The following is a 20302-nucleotide window of genomic DNA, read 5'->3' as shown; positions in this document are numbered from 1 at the left end:
TATTTGACTTACCTTTCCCAGTCCTTTCCTGCAGTTTTCTCTTCCTTAGATTCCCAGTAGCTGTTGCAGGAAGGGCAAAGCTGTACTAATACTCAGGTGTATTTTATCTTCTGTCTCTGATAGTGGTGGTTATGTAAATCCAAGATCATAGATCAGATACAGCTGTCCATTTGTGGGAAGAATAGAGGGCTTGGGTCTAGGGGGGTCACATATCTTCATGTTCTTCATCATTCTCCTGGGCAATCCGAGAAAGTGAAGAAATGTAAACTAGGAATGCTGGCTATATAATAAACACATTAAAGGGATTCTGTAATGATTTTTATGGGGTACTTTTTATTTCTAAGTTACACTGTTTACATAGCAAATAATTCACCCTACCATTTAAAATTTTATTGTTGAACCAACAAATGTTGGTGAGTCTGAGCTTTTAGAAGGAGCCAGCACTACACATTAGAACTGCTTTCAGCTAACCTATTGTTTCTCCTACTCCCATGTAACTGGAGGAGTCCCAAGCCGGACTTGGATTTCTTACTACTGAGTGCTATTCTAATATCTACTGGGAGCTGCTATCTTGCTCCATTGTTCTGTTGATTGGCTGCTGGGAGGGGGGGGGGATATCACTCCAACTTGCAGCGCAGCAGTAAAGTGTGACTGAAGTTTATCAAAACACAGGTCACATGACCCCATGTGACATTTCAAAATTGAATATAAAAAAAAATCTGTTTGCGCTTTTGAAAAACAGATTACAATGCAGGATTCTACTGGAGAAGCTCTATTAACTGATGGGTTTTGGGGAAAAAAACATGTTTTCCCCATGACAGTATTCCTTTAAGCTTTACTAACATCAGACGAGTTGTTACTCATAGCTCTGAACGCTATCCCGTAGTAACATGGAGTTCAATTTCTGCTTGCAGCAAGATATGTCGATTTGTAAATTGTGAAATTATTTGCAACCTGCCGAAGCCAATCCCGCCTGTTTCATTAATGCAGCCTTGAAGAGAAAAAATACAAAGCAGGAGGTCTCCATGTTATTGCTTTAATATTTCATTTTTATATTTCTGTTCCCTTTAAACATTTTCGTGTTTAAAGGCTTTCTCGGTACTCATCAATTTTACTGGGTTTTGGCTCCAAATAGCGTAAGCTTTTACTGATCTTTATGGCGGTTGTTAATCCGCAATGGCAGGCAGAGTTGTTAAAGTTCCCTTGTTGCTAAACACATATTTTATGATAAATTGTGTTGCAAGGACATCTCTAAGCATTGCGCTCTACTCAAGGCACAGTTTAATATTATGGATTCACTTGGATTGTTTTCAGGGATGCCCAAGCCACAGTCAGGTTTGCATACCAAACCCTGTTATTTCATTTTGAACACAGGCATAAATGGCATTGGGAATTTTCCTGCACCAACAGGGATATTTAGGAGATCACACAGGCATTATTTTATCCAGAACCTTCAGGTTTAAACATATATCAAACAAAAATAAAAGACACAAACAATGCTATAAAACTGGTTGCAATGAATCGATAACAAAGATGATGATTGGTGACATTACCGGTATAATATTTACTGAGGTAGCCTATTGTTGGTGACAGACACCAGAAAAGTATAAGGGATTATGACTAGTGTTGGGGCATTTAGCCTGCTTTAGAGGTTCAGGTTATGGGTCCAAAGGGTCAGGATTACACTAGTCTCCCCATACTCTCTTGAATTTTTCTACAGCCCCACATGTTTCATATGTAAGTTTGATGAGTGGGAGTGCTCTATCCACTAGCTGTCTCCTGAAGTTCAGAGAGGGCAGATTACTCCCCATCCAATGCATAATCAATGTCTTTTTAGGCATAAAACATAAGTACGGAGCCGAATTCTGGCTGCGTTGGTAGGTACTACATCATCAATAACCCCCAGTAAGCAGACCACAGGGACAGCTATTTGGGAGGTGCCCAGTTCCAGGGCCAGGGTCTCCATTATGTCCTTCCAAAATCTCTCTTTATAAGGGGACATGAGCAGACCATGGGTATAAAGTTGGCACCTGGGGTGTTGCATCGGGGGCAGAGATCATCTTGCCTTTTGCCAATTCTTAGCAGCTTTAGAAGGGTTATGTATACTTGGTGGAGAAGTTTATATTGTATAGGCCTGTCTTTTATTGATATTAGAAAGTCATAGGCAGTGTCTCCTCCTTCCTCCCATTGTTCCTCTTGAAGGTCTGGAATGGCCTGCATCCAGAGATGACATGCACAGGCAAAGGGTGCTGGAAGACTTTCCAATATGTTCTTGTATAGGGTGGATAGAAGTGTTTTTGGGGAGGGGGAGTAGAGGGTGTGCTCGAGAGAGATGGTGACTTTTGCGGGAGATTTATATTCGTATTTAATAAGTTACTTTTCTTTAATTTAAAAACAATTTGATCTGCAACTTAGAACTCCCAGACTTATCAACTTAGATTAGAAACTGAGCCCTATAGTGTTTTCTGCTTTGTCAGTAGCATTGTTATTTAAGCGAGGTTGTCTAGTTGTCTCCTCTCTGCCCTGTTCTGCTCTTCAGAACATGCTGATATCCTACGGAGCGTGTTAGTCGCCCACAATAAATCTCTGCTATCGTGAGTGACTTACCGCTCAGAAATACCTTTCCAGCGGCACAAATAGGAGTTGCTGGTGCAAAGACCTTCACTTGGCTTCAGTTTACAGAAGTCGCGCAAAGTTTCCTTCTGCAAGCAACTTCATGCGGCTTCGGAAACCCCAAACGATGCCGGTAGAAAGGCATCTTGAAGCTGTTAGTTGTCGTGATCTATCGCCCGCAAGTAAAACACTCCGTGGGACATCAGCTTTAAAGGTATGAGCCCAAATTACAAAATTGGGGAGAATATTAATGTCAGTTGCTTACTTGAGGACTCTCTATCTTGGGGGAGCTGCCCCCCCCCCCCTCACAGTTGCAGTTCATTTACTTAGAAAGAATAAAATGGCACAGGATCAGAGCAGTTTATTTTGAGGCAGTTAATTCCAGAATATGCGCCTTCTTTTGGCTTTGCTTCATTTTCTCAGTGTTGTGCAACCCTGTTAGGATGATATATAGTAACTGAAGGAACTTTTACATGCTGAAAGCGCCTTGCCAGTCGTTGCACGGTACATACTGATCTATTGGCCTCCCTCCAGCTATCAATCATTTCTAAATGGATGTATATATTCATTGAGTCCGCTGCAGAATGTATGAGGTGTCAAACACGTTGGTTAAGATTATCAGATGTTATCACTGGCTCTTGTGTTGTGTTTTGCTCCCCTTGGTGTTTCTAAATGCACTCGGATGAGATTTTGTGATTCAAGGAAGAATTATTCTAAGAAATGAAAAAAAAAAGAAATATGGTGTTAAAGAGCACATTCAAATAGCAAACATGTTAAAGCATGCCCACTTTTAGTTCTAGATTCACAAGGCTTCATGGGGATAACAATGCTATTGCTTTGTTCTTCATGGTTTATAATACAAAAAAAGACTTTTTCGTGTGTGAAGCCGCAATAAGTAGATTAATTTACCAGTAACCACATGGAGTCTGGGTGCATATGGCCCCAACCTACAGCTTGAGAGGAAGGATCTGACCAAAGATGGGCAGTTGGCACTCACACGTCCCATTGACAGGTCAAGTAAGAAAGCAAACTTTATTAAGCAAACATAAGACCAAAAAACAACCTTATGCATTTTGTGCACCAGGGTAATTAATCATAGGCTTATAAAACCAAATATATAGCCTACCCCACCAATCACAGTTAGGCATTCGTAAGCCAATAGATGAGGAGGAGCTAGGGGCATGAATCTTAAAACCAGTGGAGAATGACAAAAAGAAAATATAAAATTCCAAAAATATAGAAGATACAAAATACTAAAAAATACAATTTCAAAAAGAATAAGTGCACCTTCACATAATAAAATCAACAAATCGAAATCGTAATTTAGACCCATAGGTTGTCTAGCCCTCAGTGTAAAGATCCATTTCTCCTCTTTTTTATTTAACATTCACAATTTAAGATTTAATATTTCTTTGTTGTCAATACAAACCATATAACATTATACATCATATCGAAATTACGTTTCTGCAGGCCCCATGGTGCATTACCATAAGAATCAAACAATAAACATAATAACATAGTTGATACACTCCCCTCTCTAGTAAATAAATTAAATTTTTGGAAACAGCTGGTGTATTGTTTTATGTGACATTCTGTAGATACAAAGGTTTTTTTCTGTACACATATTACATGTCCTTACAAGTTAGCCATGTTGGAGATGTGGATTTGCCTGAAGAGATCATACTGGGAGCTAAAATATTACCAAGTGTTTTACTCCTTCCCGTTACAAATCTGCACGTAAGAAAAATTGTCACACAGTAGAAGTGATAAAAAACAGGCATTGACTTTATAGCATTTGGAGTGAGAAAAACGTTTTGCACATAAGAAAAAATTGTCGCGTCCTAAGACAATACTGACACTCAAAAAATTTGTTGCCTATTGCTTGCAGTGCAGTCAGTTGCATTTCGCTAATTTTTCAGCAGTTTTGCAGATTTTTCAGCGACGCAAAACAGGGCAGATTCGTTCATCACTACCAGCCACCCTTCTTTGGTCTTCTTGGTCTCTTGCCTGAAAGTGAAGAGATATGGTAGGCCTTGGGCAGACCTCTATTCCCTTACAAGCCGATGTACCAATTAAAGAAGAAGGAAAGGCTAAGTCACTTGGGGGTGCCAAAATGTTAGGTACCCCCAAGTGACTTAAATCGCTTACCTTGTACCCCAGGATGGTGCCCCTGTATGGAGAAAACAGCACCAGCCCGGGGTAGCAGCGATCGCTTCCTCCTTCCTCTCTCGCTGCGCGCGCATGCGCAGTTGAGTGAATAGTGGAACTTTAACAGAGAAGTCGGCTTTTTCACTCTACTGCGCATGCGCCAGACTCGGAGTCTAGGGGAAAGGAAGGCGGAAGGAGGAAGCGAATTTCTAATTTAGATTTCTAATCTAAAAATCAATGCGTTCCTCTTAGTCAGGGATCCCCAACCTTTTATACCTGTGAGTCACATTCAAATGGTTAAGTGTTGGGGAGCAACACAACCATGGAAAAAGTTCCTGGGTGTGCAAATAAGAGCTATAATTGGCTATTTGGTAGCCCCTATGTGGACTGGCAGCCTACAGAAGGCTCTGATTAGCTTTACATTGGTTTTATGCAACCAACACTTGCCTCCAAGCCAGAAACTAAAAAATGAGCACCTACTTTGAGGCCACTGGGAGCAACAGCCAAGGGGTTGGGGAGCAACATGTTGCCCCTGAGCGACTGCTCTTAGCCATGAAAGCAATATCAACTCTAAGCTGGCCATGTTGGAAGACTGTAAGGGAAAAAACAGAGATAGAAACAGACCAGTAGTTTCTACAGATTTAATTAGAGGATATGAGCTCACAGCTAGTCAAGTCTAGAGGCATTATTATGGGTTATCAGTTCACAACTTGTCAGATCTAAAGGCAGTATTAGTGGCTATGAGCTCACAGTTGGTCGGGTCTGAGTGCTTCTGTACATGCAAGCTTATATTTGTATGAAGGAAACATTCAGCCAGCAGAAAGTCGCTGCTCCCACTGTGCATTGCATTTATTTACATTCAGCTAATACACAACCTATGTAATTTACAAATGAAAATGCTACACAAACACACAGCATATTCTATTGAACCCTATCCGCCACACATAATACACATACCAAGTGTGCCTAGGTTCACTAACCCACAGCAACCAATAAGACCTTTCCTTTTAAACGTGACCAGGGTAATGCTACTTGCTTACTGACTGCTATAGGTTATTGCATCTGGACAAACTTAACCCCATATGTATTTAAAGGCACTACAGTTGCCCACAAGCAGTAATCCATAGCAACCAGTATACGTTTTTAAACAGGTAACCTGTAAACGCTACCTGCTGATTGGTTGCTATGGGTTACTTTTCCTTGGCAAATTCAATGCCTTTTATTACTCAACCGTTTTATTACATAACCCTCTTTGTTTTTAAATGGTTGCTTTTGTATGAAGTAAGTCTTTCTTTAGTTGTAATGGGGGCCCTGGAAAAACAGATTGTGTGTGGGGTCCCATTACTTTTTCGAAGTGAGGCTGTGGTACTTGGCTGTTGTTGAAGTACATTTTCATCCACACCAAATAATGTGTAACAGTACTGCTGGCAAACTGCTTGACTCAGATCAGTCTTTATGGACAGCACAGTAATTAAGGGACAGATTTATCATAATGTCAGTTTAGAGCTAAATACATAAAAACTTACCCTTGAAAACTCATTTGATAAATAGGCTTATAAAAATCCTATAGGAAAGAATAGAATGTGGGTGAGTTTTTATGTATTAAGCTGTAAACTCACATTCTGATAAATCTGCCCCTTAGGTGTGTTGGGGTGTAGGATCACTTAGGTAATGCCAGGCTAGGCTGTAGGTTAGGGAGGATATTGTTTTCTTTTAAATAACCTTGTGGGTGTTCTTATGTACCGATAGGTATGTGTAACTTTTACACACACCTTTGTAATGAAATTGCCGGAGAGGCTTGTAAATATGAGGTCTGCTAGAAAATCCAGCTATGAAAAGAAATAGACTTAATGGATTAACCAATGCGCTTACATAGTCTGTAATATTTATATTGGAATGCACTGTACCTATATTAAAGGAATTGGACAGTCCTTTTTAATAAAAAAAAAAAAGAGCAGTAATGTGTGCCACGGGCATGTGGAATCATGACGTTCTGTAACTGCAGGAAAATAAGGAAGGAGAAGCGTACAGCCCACCACTATATACAGGTATGGGACCTGTTATCCAGAATGCTCGGGACCTGGGGTTTTCTGGATAAGGGATCTTTCCGTAATTTGGATCTCCATACTAAGTTTGCTAAAAATCATTTAAATATTGAATAAAGCCAATAGGCTTGTTTTGCCTCCAATAAGGATTAATTATATCTTAGTTGGGATCAAGTACAGGTACTGTTTTATTATTACAGAGAAAAGGGAATCATTTAACCATTAAATAAACCCAATAGGGCTGTTCTGCCCCCAATAAGGGGTAATTATATCTTAGTTGGGATCAAGTACAGGTACTGTTTTATTATTACAGAGAAAAGGGAATCATGTAACCATGAAATAAACCCAATAGGGCTGTTCTGCCCCCAATAAGGGCTAATTAAATCTTAGTTGGGATCAAGTACAGGTACTGTTTTATTATTACAGAGAAAAGGGAATCATTTAACCATTAAATAAACCCAATAGGACTGTTCTGCCCCCAATAAGGGGTAATTATATCTTAGTTGGGATCAAGTACAGGTACTGTTTTATTATTACAGAGAAAAGGGAATCATTTAACCATTAAATAAACCCAATAGGGCTGTTCTGCCCCCAATAAGGGGTAATTATATCTTAGTTGGGATCAAGTACAGGTACTGTTTTATTATTACAGAGAAAAGGGAATCATTTAACCATTAAATAAACCCAATAGGGCTGTTCTGCCCCAATAAGGGGTAATTATATCTTAGTTGGGATCAAGTACAGGTACTGTTTTTTATTACAGAGAAAAGGGAATCATTTAACCATTAAATAAACCCAATAGGGCTGTTCTGCCCCCAATAAGGGGTAATTATATCTTAGTTGGGATCAAGTACAGGTACTGTTTTATTATTACAGAGAAAAGGGAATCATTTAACCATTAAATAAACCCAATAGGGCTGTTCTGCCCCCAATAAGGGGTAATTATATCTTAGTTGGGATCAAGTACAGGTACTGTTTTATTATTACAGAGAAAAAGGAAATCATTTTTAAAAATTAGAATTATTTACTTATAATGGAGTCTATGGGAGATGGCCTTTCCGTAATTCAGAACTTTCTGGATAATGGGTTTCAGGATAAGGGATCCTATACCTGGTATATGGTTCCATGTTAGGAACATGCATGTGAGTAGCCTGTGGTTGTTCATATACATCCAGTGTTCTGTCCTTCATCCACTTAGTGCTGTACTCTGTGACAGTCCGGCCCAAGGTGCACAGTGATGCCCTGCTCTATGGTGGTGGGGGGATTAGTGGACTAAATAACCCAATAGGGCTGTTCTGCCGCAATAAGGGGTAATTATATCTTAGTTGGGATCAAGTACAGGTACTGTTTTATTATTACAGAGAAAAGGGAATCATTTAACCATTAAATAAACCCAATAGGGCTGTTCTGCCCCCAATAAGGGGTAATTATATCTCAGTTTGGATCAAGTACAGGTACTGTTTTATTATTACAGAGAAAAGGGAATCATTTAACCATTAAATAAACCCAATACGGCTGTTCTGCCCCCAATAAGGGGTAATTATATCTCAGTTGGGATCAAGTACAGGTACTGTTTTATTATTACAGAGAAAAGGGAATCATTTAACCATTAAATAAACCCAATAGGACTGTTCTGCCCCCAATAAGGGGTAATTATATCTCAGTTGGGATCAAGTACAGGTACTGTTTATTATTACAGAGAAAAGGGAATCATTTAACCATTAAATAAACCCAATAGGGCTGTTCTGCCCCCAATAAGGGGTAATTATATCTTAGTTGGGATCAAGTACAGGTACTGTTTTATTATTACAGAGAAAAGGGAATCATTTAACCATGAAATAAACCCAATAGGGCTGTTCTGCCCCCAATAAGGGGTAATTATATCTTAGTTGGGATCAAGTACAAGGTACTGTTTTATTATTACAGAGAAAAAGGAGATCATTTTTAAAAATTAGAATTATTTGCTTATAATGGAGTCTATGGGAGATGGCCTTTCCGTAATTCTGAACTTTCTGGATAACTAGTTTCCGGATAAGGGATCCCATACCTGTATATGGTTCCATGTTAGGAACATGCATGTGAGTGGCCTGTGGGTGTTCATATACTGTACATCCAGTGTTCTGTCCTTTATCCACTTAGTGCTGCACTCTGTGACTTACAGTCTGGTGATGCCCTGCTCTATGGTGGTGTTGGAATAAGTGGACCTAAAGCAGCTGAATTTTGGACAGTTCTACTTTACTACCCGGCTAAGGGTGGCTCACAAATACTGCTGATTTGTTATGTAGTAATGAAAGTTGCTGGCTCTATTCTTGGAGCCGTACATTTCCTTAATTAGAATTCTCCCAAGCGAGGTAGTAATGTTTCAGTGCCGGGTTATATGGCAGGAAAGCTAACATTGACTGTCAGTCATATGCTGTTCTCATGTAGATTTGCTCCAAGTGGAGCAGATGCTCTCTGTATTGCAACATTGTTTTCAACATTGCTCTCAGGCTCTCTGTCTCTATGCAATTAGAAGCCTTTTTTTAAACTGTATAAATTAAGGAATGTTACTAACCACAATAAGATTATATACCTGATATCGTTCCAATGGTGTGTAATGCCATTCCCCGCCAATAACATATTCTTTGACTCAGCAATTTATTGCCACATTAGTGCCGTTTATGAACATCTGGCCTACAGGTTAAGCTATGCCTATACCAATTAAATATTAGATAATACCCCTATTGTAAAATATATGATAAGTTACTGAGAAGTTCCACAACCATATAAACCATATAAACTCTGAGGTCACTTCTAATATCCTCATATCTTTCAACGGGGGGTACATTATTTATTATAATGCACAAGTTTCAGTCATATGACAAAAATTACGCCACTAAGAACTGATTATAACCGATGACATCATTAAGCGCCATTTATAGTTAGATAATTTACAGGATATTCATGACTCTTTATTTAGCTATAAGACTTTACCTTTCACTAAGCAGTTACCATTCACTAAGCACTTGGTAACCTAAAAATGTCTCCCGCTTGATCAATGAGCCCTTATACACCATGTGGCTTAAAAAATGTGAACACTCCTCAACTACTGGAATTGGCTATATAAGTCACACTCATTGTCAACACACCAGTACCGCTATATCATACTGGATATTCTGGACAAATCAGTTTTTACTACTTTGTGGCAACAGGTGAAGGGTGGTACATTCCATAACCATGTGCCATAACCAATAAGGTCCATGCAGAATGGAGTGGAAGAACTTAACTGGCCTGCTCAGAGCCTTGACATGAACCCAACTGAACACCTGTGACATGCATTCAAGAACCAATGAGAGCCATCCCGATCCCCAACATGAGTGCTCAGTGTCTTATGCATGAATGGAAACAAATCCAATGACCGATGTTCCAATCAGTGGTGTAAACTAGAGGCTAGTGGGCCCCACAGCAAATTCAGTTTAGGGAACCAAGACATTGCTAAACTGACCATTTCTAACAAAATATATTGGAACTGTACACTCTTGGGCCCCCGTGCAACCGCAGGGTCTGCTTTCTGTAATTACGCCCCTGGTTCCAATATCTAGTGGAAAGGCTTCTCAGAAGATTAGTGGCAGTTTTGGTTTTGGAATAAAATGGTGGACAAGCAGGTGTCCGCATGGTGTTGATAACATGGCTTTTGTGTATCACCAGATACTTTCTTCTAACCAAATATGAGTAAGTATGAAATGACTTTGGGGTTTTGCTCTATTTCCAGGGCCAGATTTCAAATCATTGCTCCCCTAGGCCAGGCCACCCCTCGTTCTGCAGCACCACACTGAGGACAGGATATCCTAGCAATATGGCAGTTTGGTGTCATGATGCTCCTTAAAATTCTAGGCCTGGGCCTTTGTGGCCTTACCATAAATCCTGACCCAGGCATTTACATTGTCATGAACTCCCCTGCAACTCTTAATATCGTGCCATTAGCCAGATGGGGAATCATTATTTCCATTACTATTTATAACCTAAAGAGTTTAAAGACTTCAGTATGGAATATTGCTGAAGTACTTGTTGGAACCTGTTTGCAAACAATACACACTGCTGACTATACCAGTGACATTACATGTTACAATTTGCAGGTCAAATGGAATTCACTCATCCATGATGCTGTATTGAATTAGCTTGGTATACATTTCCAAGAGCACCGTAGGTAATCAATATTCATAATTACATGTGAAAAAGTCAAATATATTATACGTCATGGATTCCCATAAACCACGAGTCACAGCAGAAAGAAAATACTTTTGTCAGTCCCTATGTATGAAGTAAATAGGCCACCCAATGTAAGGAAAACTATACCCTTGAACAATGTTGATCTCTATAAAAATATATTACATAAAACAGCCCAATTGTAAAACCTGCTTCATCTAAATAAACCATTTTTCCTAAACATACACTTTTGTAGTAGTATGTGCCATTGGGTACTCCTAAACATAAAATTGCCAATTTAAATACTAAGGGCTGCCCCCCTGGGATACGATTCACGGAGCACACAAACAAACCAAGGCACACATACATGTTAGAATTTGTAAAGGTGAATCCAAGCGCACCGGACAGCTGAATGTTCTCTTAAAACATTAAGAGAACATTCAGCTGTCCGGTGCGCTTGGATTCACCTTTACAAATTCTGATATTTTGCCTTGGCTACGGGTTCGGGGCTCTAAGCACCCGGACCATTACAGGATCACGGTGAGCTTCTTCTTATCTTTTCATCGCTCTTCAGACTTTTTGTTACCTGAGTGACAGACCCAGGGTATGAACACCCGGGTCTCTACTTAATTCCTGGTACAATTCGTTACTTTGGCCTTTGAGGCAATCAGTTGATATCTGATTTATAATTAATGTTAATATTATTATTGTATTATTTTGAGCGAGCTTATCATTTGTACTATATACACATACATGTTAGGTCAGCCAATTAATGGACAAAGTTCTACCTTTTCCTACGCACACTACTTCCTGTCAGGGGTGCTGCTGCAATGAGGAGAGTTTAGAAGGTACTTTAAAGGAGACGGAAAGGTAAAAACTAAGTAAGCTTTATCAGAAAGGTCTATGTAAATACAGCCATAAGCACTCACAGTAATGCTGCACTGAGTCCTCTCTTTTTTTGTAAACATGATGTACCAGTGTCTGACTTCCTCTCTCAGAAACATCCTTAATTCCCGTGGCCAGAGTCTGCGCAGTTCCCTCCTCTCTCCCCTCTCCTGTTCCCCCCTCCCACCAGAATGCTAAGAACTCCCTCCTCCCTCCCTTAGGAATGTGTGATCTCAGCTATAACAGCTAGACTGCCAGTAGGAAGCCACTCAAAATGGCAGCTTCTATCTTAAGCAAATGGAGAAAGCTTCTAAAGCTGTTTACTCAGGTATGGTAATGGTTTCTGCAGAATAAATATAGTGTAATAGGTGGCACTAATGTGGCGAATCTATTGGCAGTAAAATGCCAAAATGACTTTCCTTCTTCTTTAAAAGTACCACCGGGGGCCAAGGGGGGGGCAGCAATGCAGGAGCCGCCGCAGGCTCAGGGGCTAGAAATGATCCTGCTTCCTGTCACAGTTAGAGCTGCATTATTTCCTGTCAGCTGATCTCTGAGGGAGCACACAGCCCATCACTAAATGGCGGCTCAAGGGAAAGGATGTAAAAGGGCAATATTTACTGATATACTGTACATACTGTATATATATATATATATATATATATCCCAGTTTGGAAAGATTCTTCAATAGGCCAATTAATATAATATAAACTGTTGGTTAAATATTCATATTGATAGTTTCCCCTTAATTGATTTGACTTTGTATTAAAAAATAATCTAAAAGCAACTTGATACAAAGAGTCCCTCATGAAAACCACTTGTTTAACAAGTCTTTAGCTCTTCAGTATTCTTCCTTTGCCTCTGGCTGTTGCCTAGACTTTTATGGGTCTGACTCGCCAAAGTAAATGAAGACCCAGACACCTCTAAAATAGTTGCAAGAGAACTGCTCCAGGTTATAAGGCCTGGGGAAGAAGACCACCCATATGCAATGGCACAGGAAAGACTAAAGTCTCAGATATATTTGTTAATGTTTCCAGAGCGGAAAAAAACATATGATGAATAAAACTGCCTTTGCTGTGTGTATCCTTTCTCTTGAGCAGTTTTGGAATTCCAGAATTCCCTTGGTGCCACATAAGTCCAAAATGTGGGGCAAATGTTACAGTTCTGTGTGCAATTTATTGGAGCCACTGCTGCGATACAGTAGGGAAAAGCGGTAGAGAGGTGTTATACCTCTTTTATATAGAGGTGTGTTTGATACATGGCTTGTGATGGGCTAAAGCTGTGTTTACCCCCCCCCCCCTTGTGATTGACAGTTTTTCATTGTATGAATAAGAGCAGACTGACAGATACTCAACAACAGATGCTATACACTGCATACAGGGAGCAGCACAGTACAGGGTTACGCTGTGTTTTATGAAGTATAAGCATATTTGTATCTAAAACAGAACTTGTGTAATTGCTGCAAAAAAACAACAGTAATCTGTCTCTTCCCCCTCCTGCTTTTATTTCATGAGTGCCAGCTACCAGTCATGTAAGGAATTCAATGTTCTTGGATTGGATATGTACTGTATGATTTAGGGAATTTCACGCTGAGATACAGATAAGCCGCTCTAACAGATTTTTCCTTATTTGTGTAGCTTCTGGTCTTCTGGAGCAGAAATATTCACCGTATGCTGTCTTCTGGCGCTATCTGTAGAGCCCAGCCAACTGGAGGTAAGAGTATTCATATCATAAGGTGGTTGTTAATGTGTTTCTCTTATACAAGTTTGTAGACAGTGGGATTAGGGCCGCTTTAAGGAACCAGTGGGTCCAGGACACTGGTGGGCCCCCACAAAAATTTTCAGCAGTACTACAGCCTTATATATAATAAGGCAGGCAATAATATGAGCAACCCAGAAGGCACCACATTTTGTGCTTCTTGCTGGAGAGCAAAAAAAAACCCAGAACCTCACAACCTACATCTACATGGGAAACTACAAGAAGCATCCGCCAGCATTACATATAAATGGGGTGTGTGGCATTTCTGGTGGACCTTAATGTAAATGATATAGCATACTTTCCTCCATATGTACTGTAATAGCAACAAATAAGATGTTTGCTTTTAAATTGGTAACCAAAAATTCTACCTGCTGATTGGTTGTTATAAGTGACTGCCCCTGGGCAAACGTGTGCCTTTTATTACATGACCCCTTAAAGAAAGTGGGACCTGTGCCATTCCTCATTTCTCCCATGTATTAAAATAATTCTAAGTGTGGCATGTCTCTTTGTAGAAAGTAACTTGTCTAATGTCTTCATGGGATAAAATTATGGAGCAGAGAAGTGGCAGGCTGAATGGAAACTGGGCAGCCTGGTCAGTGAATTAGGGGTTTGGCTAGGAAGGTAGATGATGTGAGACACCAAAACAATGTTGGGGTTCGTGTTTATGGTCAGAAGGTTTTGAAAGAAATGGAATGGTTTCTAAGCCCCCACATATGATAAGAAGCATAAGAAGCAACATTTTGTATTTATTTCATATTTTTTTCCTGCTTCTGTAGAAAGTACAAGAATGAATAGCTATTAAACGATAACATGGGTTTTTCATTTCCTCCCTGAATTATCTCAGTTACATTTACTAAATGGCTAAAATCAATTTATTCAACCTTCAATAGATACCAGTGTGAAACTGACTAAAGCTTTACCCACAGGACAGAGATGGACAACTCATTTGGGCAAGATTCTAAAGTTATAGACATCAGTAATCAAATTTCCACAAGACTGTAAATTTGTACAAATTGCACCGGTAACATTGATTCCAGTTTGGGGATTTGCATTGATTCCTGGACCTTCTGCCCAAGGAGTTAAGTGAACAGATATCTTTATTTGTGAAGATGTTTTCCATGGAAATATTCAGTCTTCCGAGGGCAAGGCAATTCTGCTTGCATGCAGGTTCTTCCATCGCGGCACTCAAAGTTGCAGCTGTTGCCTTCATTACTGGCCACATGGTTGTGGCAATAACTCACTTGTAGCTCCACATTCCAAAAGCAGCAGCCAAATGCAAAAAGAACAAACAAAGCCATTCATTTTATTGGTTTCACATTATTTTTTAACGCTGCATTTCACAGCACTTCTTGTCCCATCAGTATTTATTGTTTTGTTTGAAATGTCATTTCTGTCCATGGCTTTGGTGATCTTTAGGTTCTAGTAGTTTAGTTCTTTAGTTCTAGTATATATATATATATATATATATATATATATATAAAGAGGTGTATCTATAGATTATACATAGGTATGTGTATAAGTATTTTGTGGGGCCATTTGGAGGAATTGATGGATATTGTCAGGTCAAAATATCTATGTGACTCTGCACACCAAAGCTACCCCATTTCAACACTGCAACTGTACTAAGTCTCAAATCGAACAGTAGGAGGTGCAATTCATAGCAGCCAATCGGAATAGTGATTTGGATTACTGAACTGATGGAATGTTGTGCCAGTGTTAGTAAAAGAAGGCCAGTTTATCCAGTTTGAGGACTGTTTATCTATGGCATATCATTGCATAAGTATTTTTAGCTATGTATTTTGGCTTGGCAATGCACTAGGCCAGTGATCCACAACCACCACCCCCTTTGATGTTGCTGCCAGTGACCTAAAAGCAGGTGCCCATTTTTTAATTTCTGGCTTGGAGACAAGTTTTCAAAGCATAGAGACACAGTTTTACTTTGAACAGAGCCTACTGCAGGTTAGCACTCCACATGGGGCTACCAAATAGCCAATCACAGGCCTTATTTGGCACCCCCAAAGAACTTTTTCATGCCTGTTTGGCTCCCCAACAATTTTTGCATCTTGTGTGGCTCACAAGTAGAATGCACTAGGCCAGTGCTGTCCAACTGGCTCAACCCCCCTCTGTGTGGCCCCCCACCTGGCTGCTTTGATGGTTTACCTTTGTGTAAGCTTTAAATAGTATCAGTACTGAAATTAACTGGCCCCCTGCATGGTTCTCACCTCAAATTCAGGCTGTAATCCCCCTGTATTGTTTAAACATGTAATCCCCTGTGTTTTTCACACCTTTTAGTTTCTGCATTGTTCACCTCCTGCAGTGTTCACACCTCAGGCTCAGGCTGTAATCATCCACATTGTTCACTTCTTCACACCTCAGACATTGTATGTAGTGCCTGGACTATGCTGCCTGTGTATATGGCACACACAGACAGCATAGGGTAGGCAAAGTATGGCACATAGGCAGTATAGGGCAGGGAGGGTATGGAACACACAGGCAGCATAGGGTAGGCATAGTATGGCACATAGGCAGTATAGGGCAGGGAGGGTATGGAACACACAGAGAGCATAGGGCAGGCATAGTATGGCACGTAGGCAGCATAGGGCAGGGAGGGTATGGAACACACAGGCAGCATAGGGTAGGCAGAGTATGGCACACACAGACAGCTAAGGGCAGGCAGAGTATGGCACACACAGGCAGCATAGGGCAGGCAGAGTATGGCACACACAGGCAGCATAAGGGAGGCAGAGTGCTGCCTGTGTGTGCCATACTCTGCCTTTCCTATGCTGCCTGTGAGAGGTGAACCTGGAAGGGGTTTGTTCTGGGAGTTTGTTAGTAGTTGGAAACAGCCATTAAATGGTCCCTAAGGTGTGTAATTGTGTTGCTGGGGGTTGCTGTGATATCCACAGGGGAGGAGGAGGCATATGGATATAAGGGTGTGTCTTAATATGACATAATATAATTTTTTCATATATGAATAACTGTTGATATCCCCGCAGTGAGGACCAAGCATTTGGGTTTTTGCTGCACTACCACCATTGTGATAAAATGGGTGTGGTTTGAAGTGGGTGTGGTTCAAGAAGGGGAGTGGCCAAAACTGGCTTCCATTAGCGGCCCTCCACCATGTATGCTAGAGAAATTCCGGCCCTCGGCACCGCAGAAGTTGGACAGCACTGCACTAGGCCATGATTAGACCACTTATAATTATATATACCATGTTATCAGACAAATTCTTGGTCAGTAAATCTAATTAACTTGGTGTAACCCACCATGCAAAACTGACCCACTTGACCCTTTCTTTACAGACCCAGCAGAGCAGTTAAAGTTTGTGGCTACGTACTTGGTTTGGGTAGAGGGGACAATCAGGGCTTGGAAACATTCACATTTGGGGGGGTGATCATGCAGGTGTTATACAAAATTTTACTGTGGGGTTCATGCATTTTGCAGAGACCTCTTTGACAGCTATGTATTTGTTGCATACATACATTTAGTATACCCAGGATGCTAGTGGATTCCAATTGTGTACTGCTGCTATTCCCAGGATTATAGTGGGAGATATTGTTGCCTGTTATTCCCTGCAATTTTGATGGGCTTCTCCTGGTATCTGACATTCTTTGGATTCTGGGAGGGGTCTGCACCTGTTATTCCTGCAATCCCAGTTAGGATTTTGACCAGTGGCGGACTGGGGCACAAAGGGCCCACCAGAGAATCTGATATGAAGGGCAACCATCTGGAGGCATTAAATGTTTTCTTCTTGTTGAGAAAAACATTGGTATTCCCATGTTTGAGAGATTAATTGTTCAAGTGTAACATATTAATAAAGCCAATGTACTCAGGCCAGGGCCCACTGGGAAAAATCCCTGTACCCCAGCAGGCCAGTCTAACACTTATTATGATAACAGGCTTATTATATCTGTAACTGCCAAACGTTTGATGCTAAATCTGTGTAATCTGTTACTGCTGGGATCCTGGTGGGTAGCTGTTGACATTTGATATTCCTGAATTCTGGTGACTATGTGCTGGTAATTGTAGTTCTGCTGCTGGCTTGATAAAGGGCTGGAGTGAAGCCCGAAACGTTGCCTTTGGCACTTAGATTCACATTTTTCAAAACAACCGGAGTGCTGCTGTTTTCTTCATTCTTGTAGTTCTGCTGCTGGAGTCCTGAAGTTCAGCTACATTATCTTCCTCTCTCTCCAAATAACTTTTATTGCTCTTTTTCAGTGAAAATGTATTCAGAACATATTTTGTTTTTAGACACGTGGCCGCCACTGACCCCCACGTGTTCATGTGTGACTAGTCAGGGTCAGCATGCTGGAAAACTGCCTTTTTTTAAACCAATCTATATTTTTCCATCTCCAGTTAATTGTCTCCCAGGCGGCTGATAAATTCTGGTTGGCTTATTTCTCTAAACGCCCTAACAAAATGGCCTGTCCGCAGTGTTTAGGGATGTACTTTAATGGAAATATAAGATGTTTCTTAATGGCTCATGCATATTTATGATGATGTGGCAGAAGGTTTAAATGCCCATTAGTCTCCATGGCTCACACAGGGTAAATATTTCCTTTTCCCTGTGCTATTTCTGCTGTTTGCCTTCCTGAACTGTCCACCTGATTTCATTTTATGATTTATTTTGGCATAATAGTAACTAGGATAACATAACTGCTCCCTGTCTCGCCATCTTGCATTTATATTATTTCATAATACTTTTAGATTTGTTTAAAGAGCCATTTTCACCCACCCCCAGGCATCACTGGTTTGGAATCCCTGCAAGGGTCCGTAAAAGGGGCAAATACCCCATTGTTCAACATAAGTCCAATGAAAAGAGCATGTGTTGGATGAAGTTAGTGAAAGGAGCTTGTGGTTTTTGCCTATAGTTTTTTTTAAGAAAAGCTTTAGCTAAAAAGGGGAAAATGGAAATTAAAGCCACTCCATGTTTGGTCCTTGTAAGACATATAATTAGATTCCCAGTGCATTGATCTTTCTGTTACATGATGGACTTCTGCTTATCTGTAGTCCAAAACAGTTACAACAATGGGTAAAAGGAGGTTTTTTTTTTGCTGGTATTCTTATTATCTACCAAAAAAGAATCAAACATGGAATTGCCGTCTCTGTTTTTCACAAGAAAATAACAATAATACATTTCTTATGACTGAAACAAAAGGCAAAACGTATGTTCACACCCTCTTTATTGCACTGGGGGGGATACAGCCCCTTTAATGAGTGCAAGAGCCTGTTGTGCGGTTCTGGCAGCCTCAGGGTTAAGAGTGAATGACAGTTTACACAGAAAGAAAACACGCCATAGAGTGAGATTATCATCACATGAAATGCATTTACCATTACTTAAAAAAATAGGTCCCTAGAGTTAAATGAAATGAAAACATTAAGTGTATTATTCAGGAGCCTCGTGCTCGGTTCTAAACCATAGTCCTTTGCAATTAATGCGCCAGGAGCCCAAGGAAGGAATAAATGCGCCTTGTTGTAATGCATAGATTCTATCTTAAGTATTTCATGAACATATAACTCTTTTTTTCTCCTTTTTGTTTTGATTGACTGTAATGGTTAACACATCAGGCCGATATGCTCTTCAGTCATATGCCCCTGGCTCTCAGAGCAGCATTTAAATAAGAATCATTCACCGGCGCTACAGTACAAATAACTTTCTGTTTAGGACTGGAAAATGTTATTGGGGAGCATTTGTCAAAGTCATACCAAGCTAGACACTAACCTTTCTGGATATATTCTGCTAGCATTTTCCATTGAAAGTCATATAAATCTATATTTTAATGGGTGTTGTGCAATTCACGTGCCATTATTTCCAAAGGAAAAAGCCTGATAAATGGATGTCAAAGCCAAGGAGCTGATATTCAGCCAGCCCTGAAGCTGAAGGGCAGCTGATTTCCTAAGAGGTCTGCAACCCCCAAGATATACTGCTTCTAATGAATAGGCAGGGTAGGCTATAGTGTCATTGCTAATGTGTAACCCTTACCTTGTTGCTTCAGTCTAAGGGTGAAGACACACTGAGCTACTAGTAGCAGCTACTTGTCATGGCTACAGGGAATGCTGATCATTTACTGATAATTGTCTCTACATGTGTTTTAGCAGAGGCAATTCTCAGTATTGTCTATGGCAGGGTATTTTCTGGCATTTAGTAGCCATGACAAGTAGCTGCTACTAAGTTGCTCCGTGTATCTTCTCCCTTATTCCTGCAATTCTCCAACCAGAGATCTGGGTGATGGTAGGTCCAAGCATTGACTGCAATATTACATTTTAATGCGACGGAGTTAACTTTTGATGCGTGTGTCTACAAAGCATTGTGTTTGCTCTGAAATGTCTTTAGAAAGATGCAATAAGGGTGAGTGACCTTGGGCCCCCAAAAGCATCAGAAAGAGTTTGGGACAGCAAGAGTAGTACAACTTCCCACAGTTGTTGGCTTCAATAGTGGTGGAAGGAACATCCTTCAAGCACTTCTACTTCTAGTGGAGCTTTATCAGTTAAGGCTTTGTCTAAATGCCAGTTTGGGTACAGTTTGGGGAAAATGCCTGTTTGTTCTCCCAGATTCAGTTGGAGGTTAAGCTTGAATGACAATTGGTGAGAGTTTTGGGGTAAAAAACCTATTGGCTCTCCTAGATCTTCCTGGAACTATGGCTGAATGGCAAATACATAAAAAAAATTCC

At 40.4% G+C, this 20302-nt stretch overlaps 1 protein-coding gene across 1 annotated transcript in view; it reads left to right on the top strand.

Annotated features, from left to right (window-relative positions):
• Positions 1 to 20302, top strand: part of ghr (growth hormone receptor) — a 254640-nt gene that overhangs the window by 72939 nt on the left and 161399 nt on the right. The window contains exon 3 of the mRNA XM_002933047.4: positions 13511 to 13586. Within this exon, the coding sequence (XP_002933093.3) occupies positions 13544 to 13586 (43 nt within the window). The 5' untranslated portion in view covers positions 13511 to 13543. The remainder of the gene's footprint in view (positions 1 to 13510; positions 13587 to 20302) is intronic.

This window comes from Xenopus tropicalis, chromosome 1, assembly GCF_000004195.4.
Source record: "Xenopus tropicalis strain Nigerian chromosome 1, UCB_Xtro_10.0, whole genome shotgun sequence".
Classification (NCBI taxonomy): domain Eukaryota; kingdom Metazoa; phylum Chordata; class Amphibia; order Anura; family Pipidae; genus Xenopus; species Xenopus tropicalis.
This window is presented reverse-complemented; position numbering and strand designations above follow the sequence as displayed.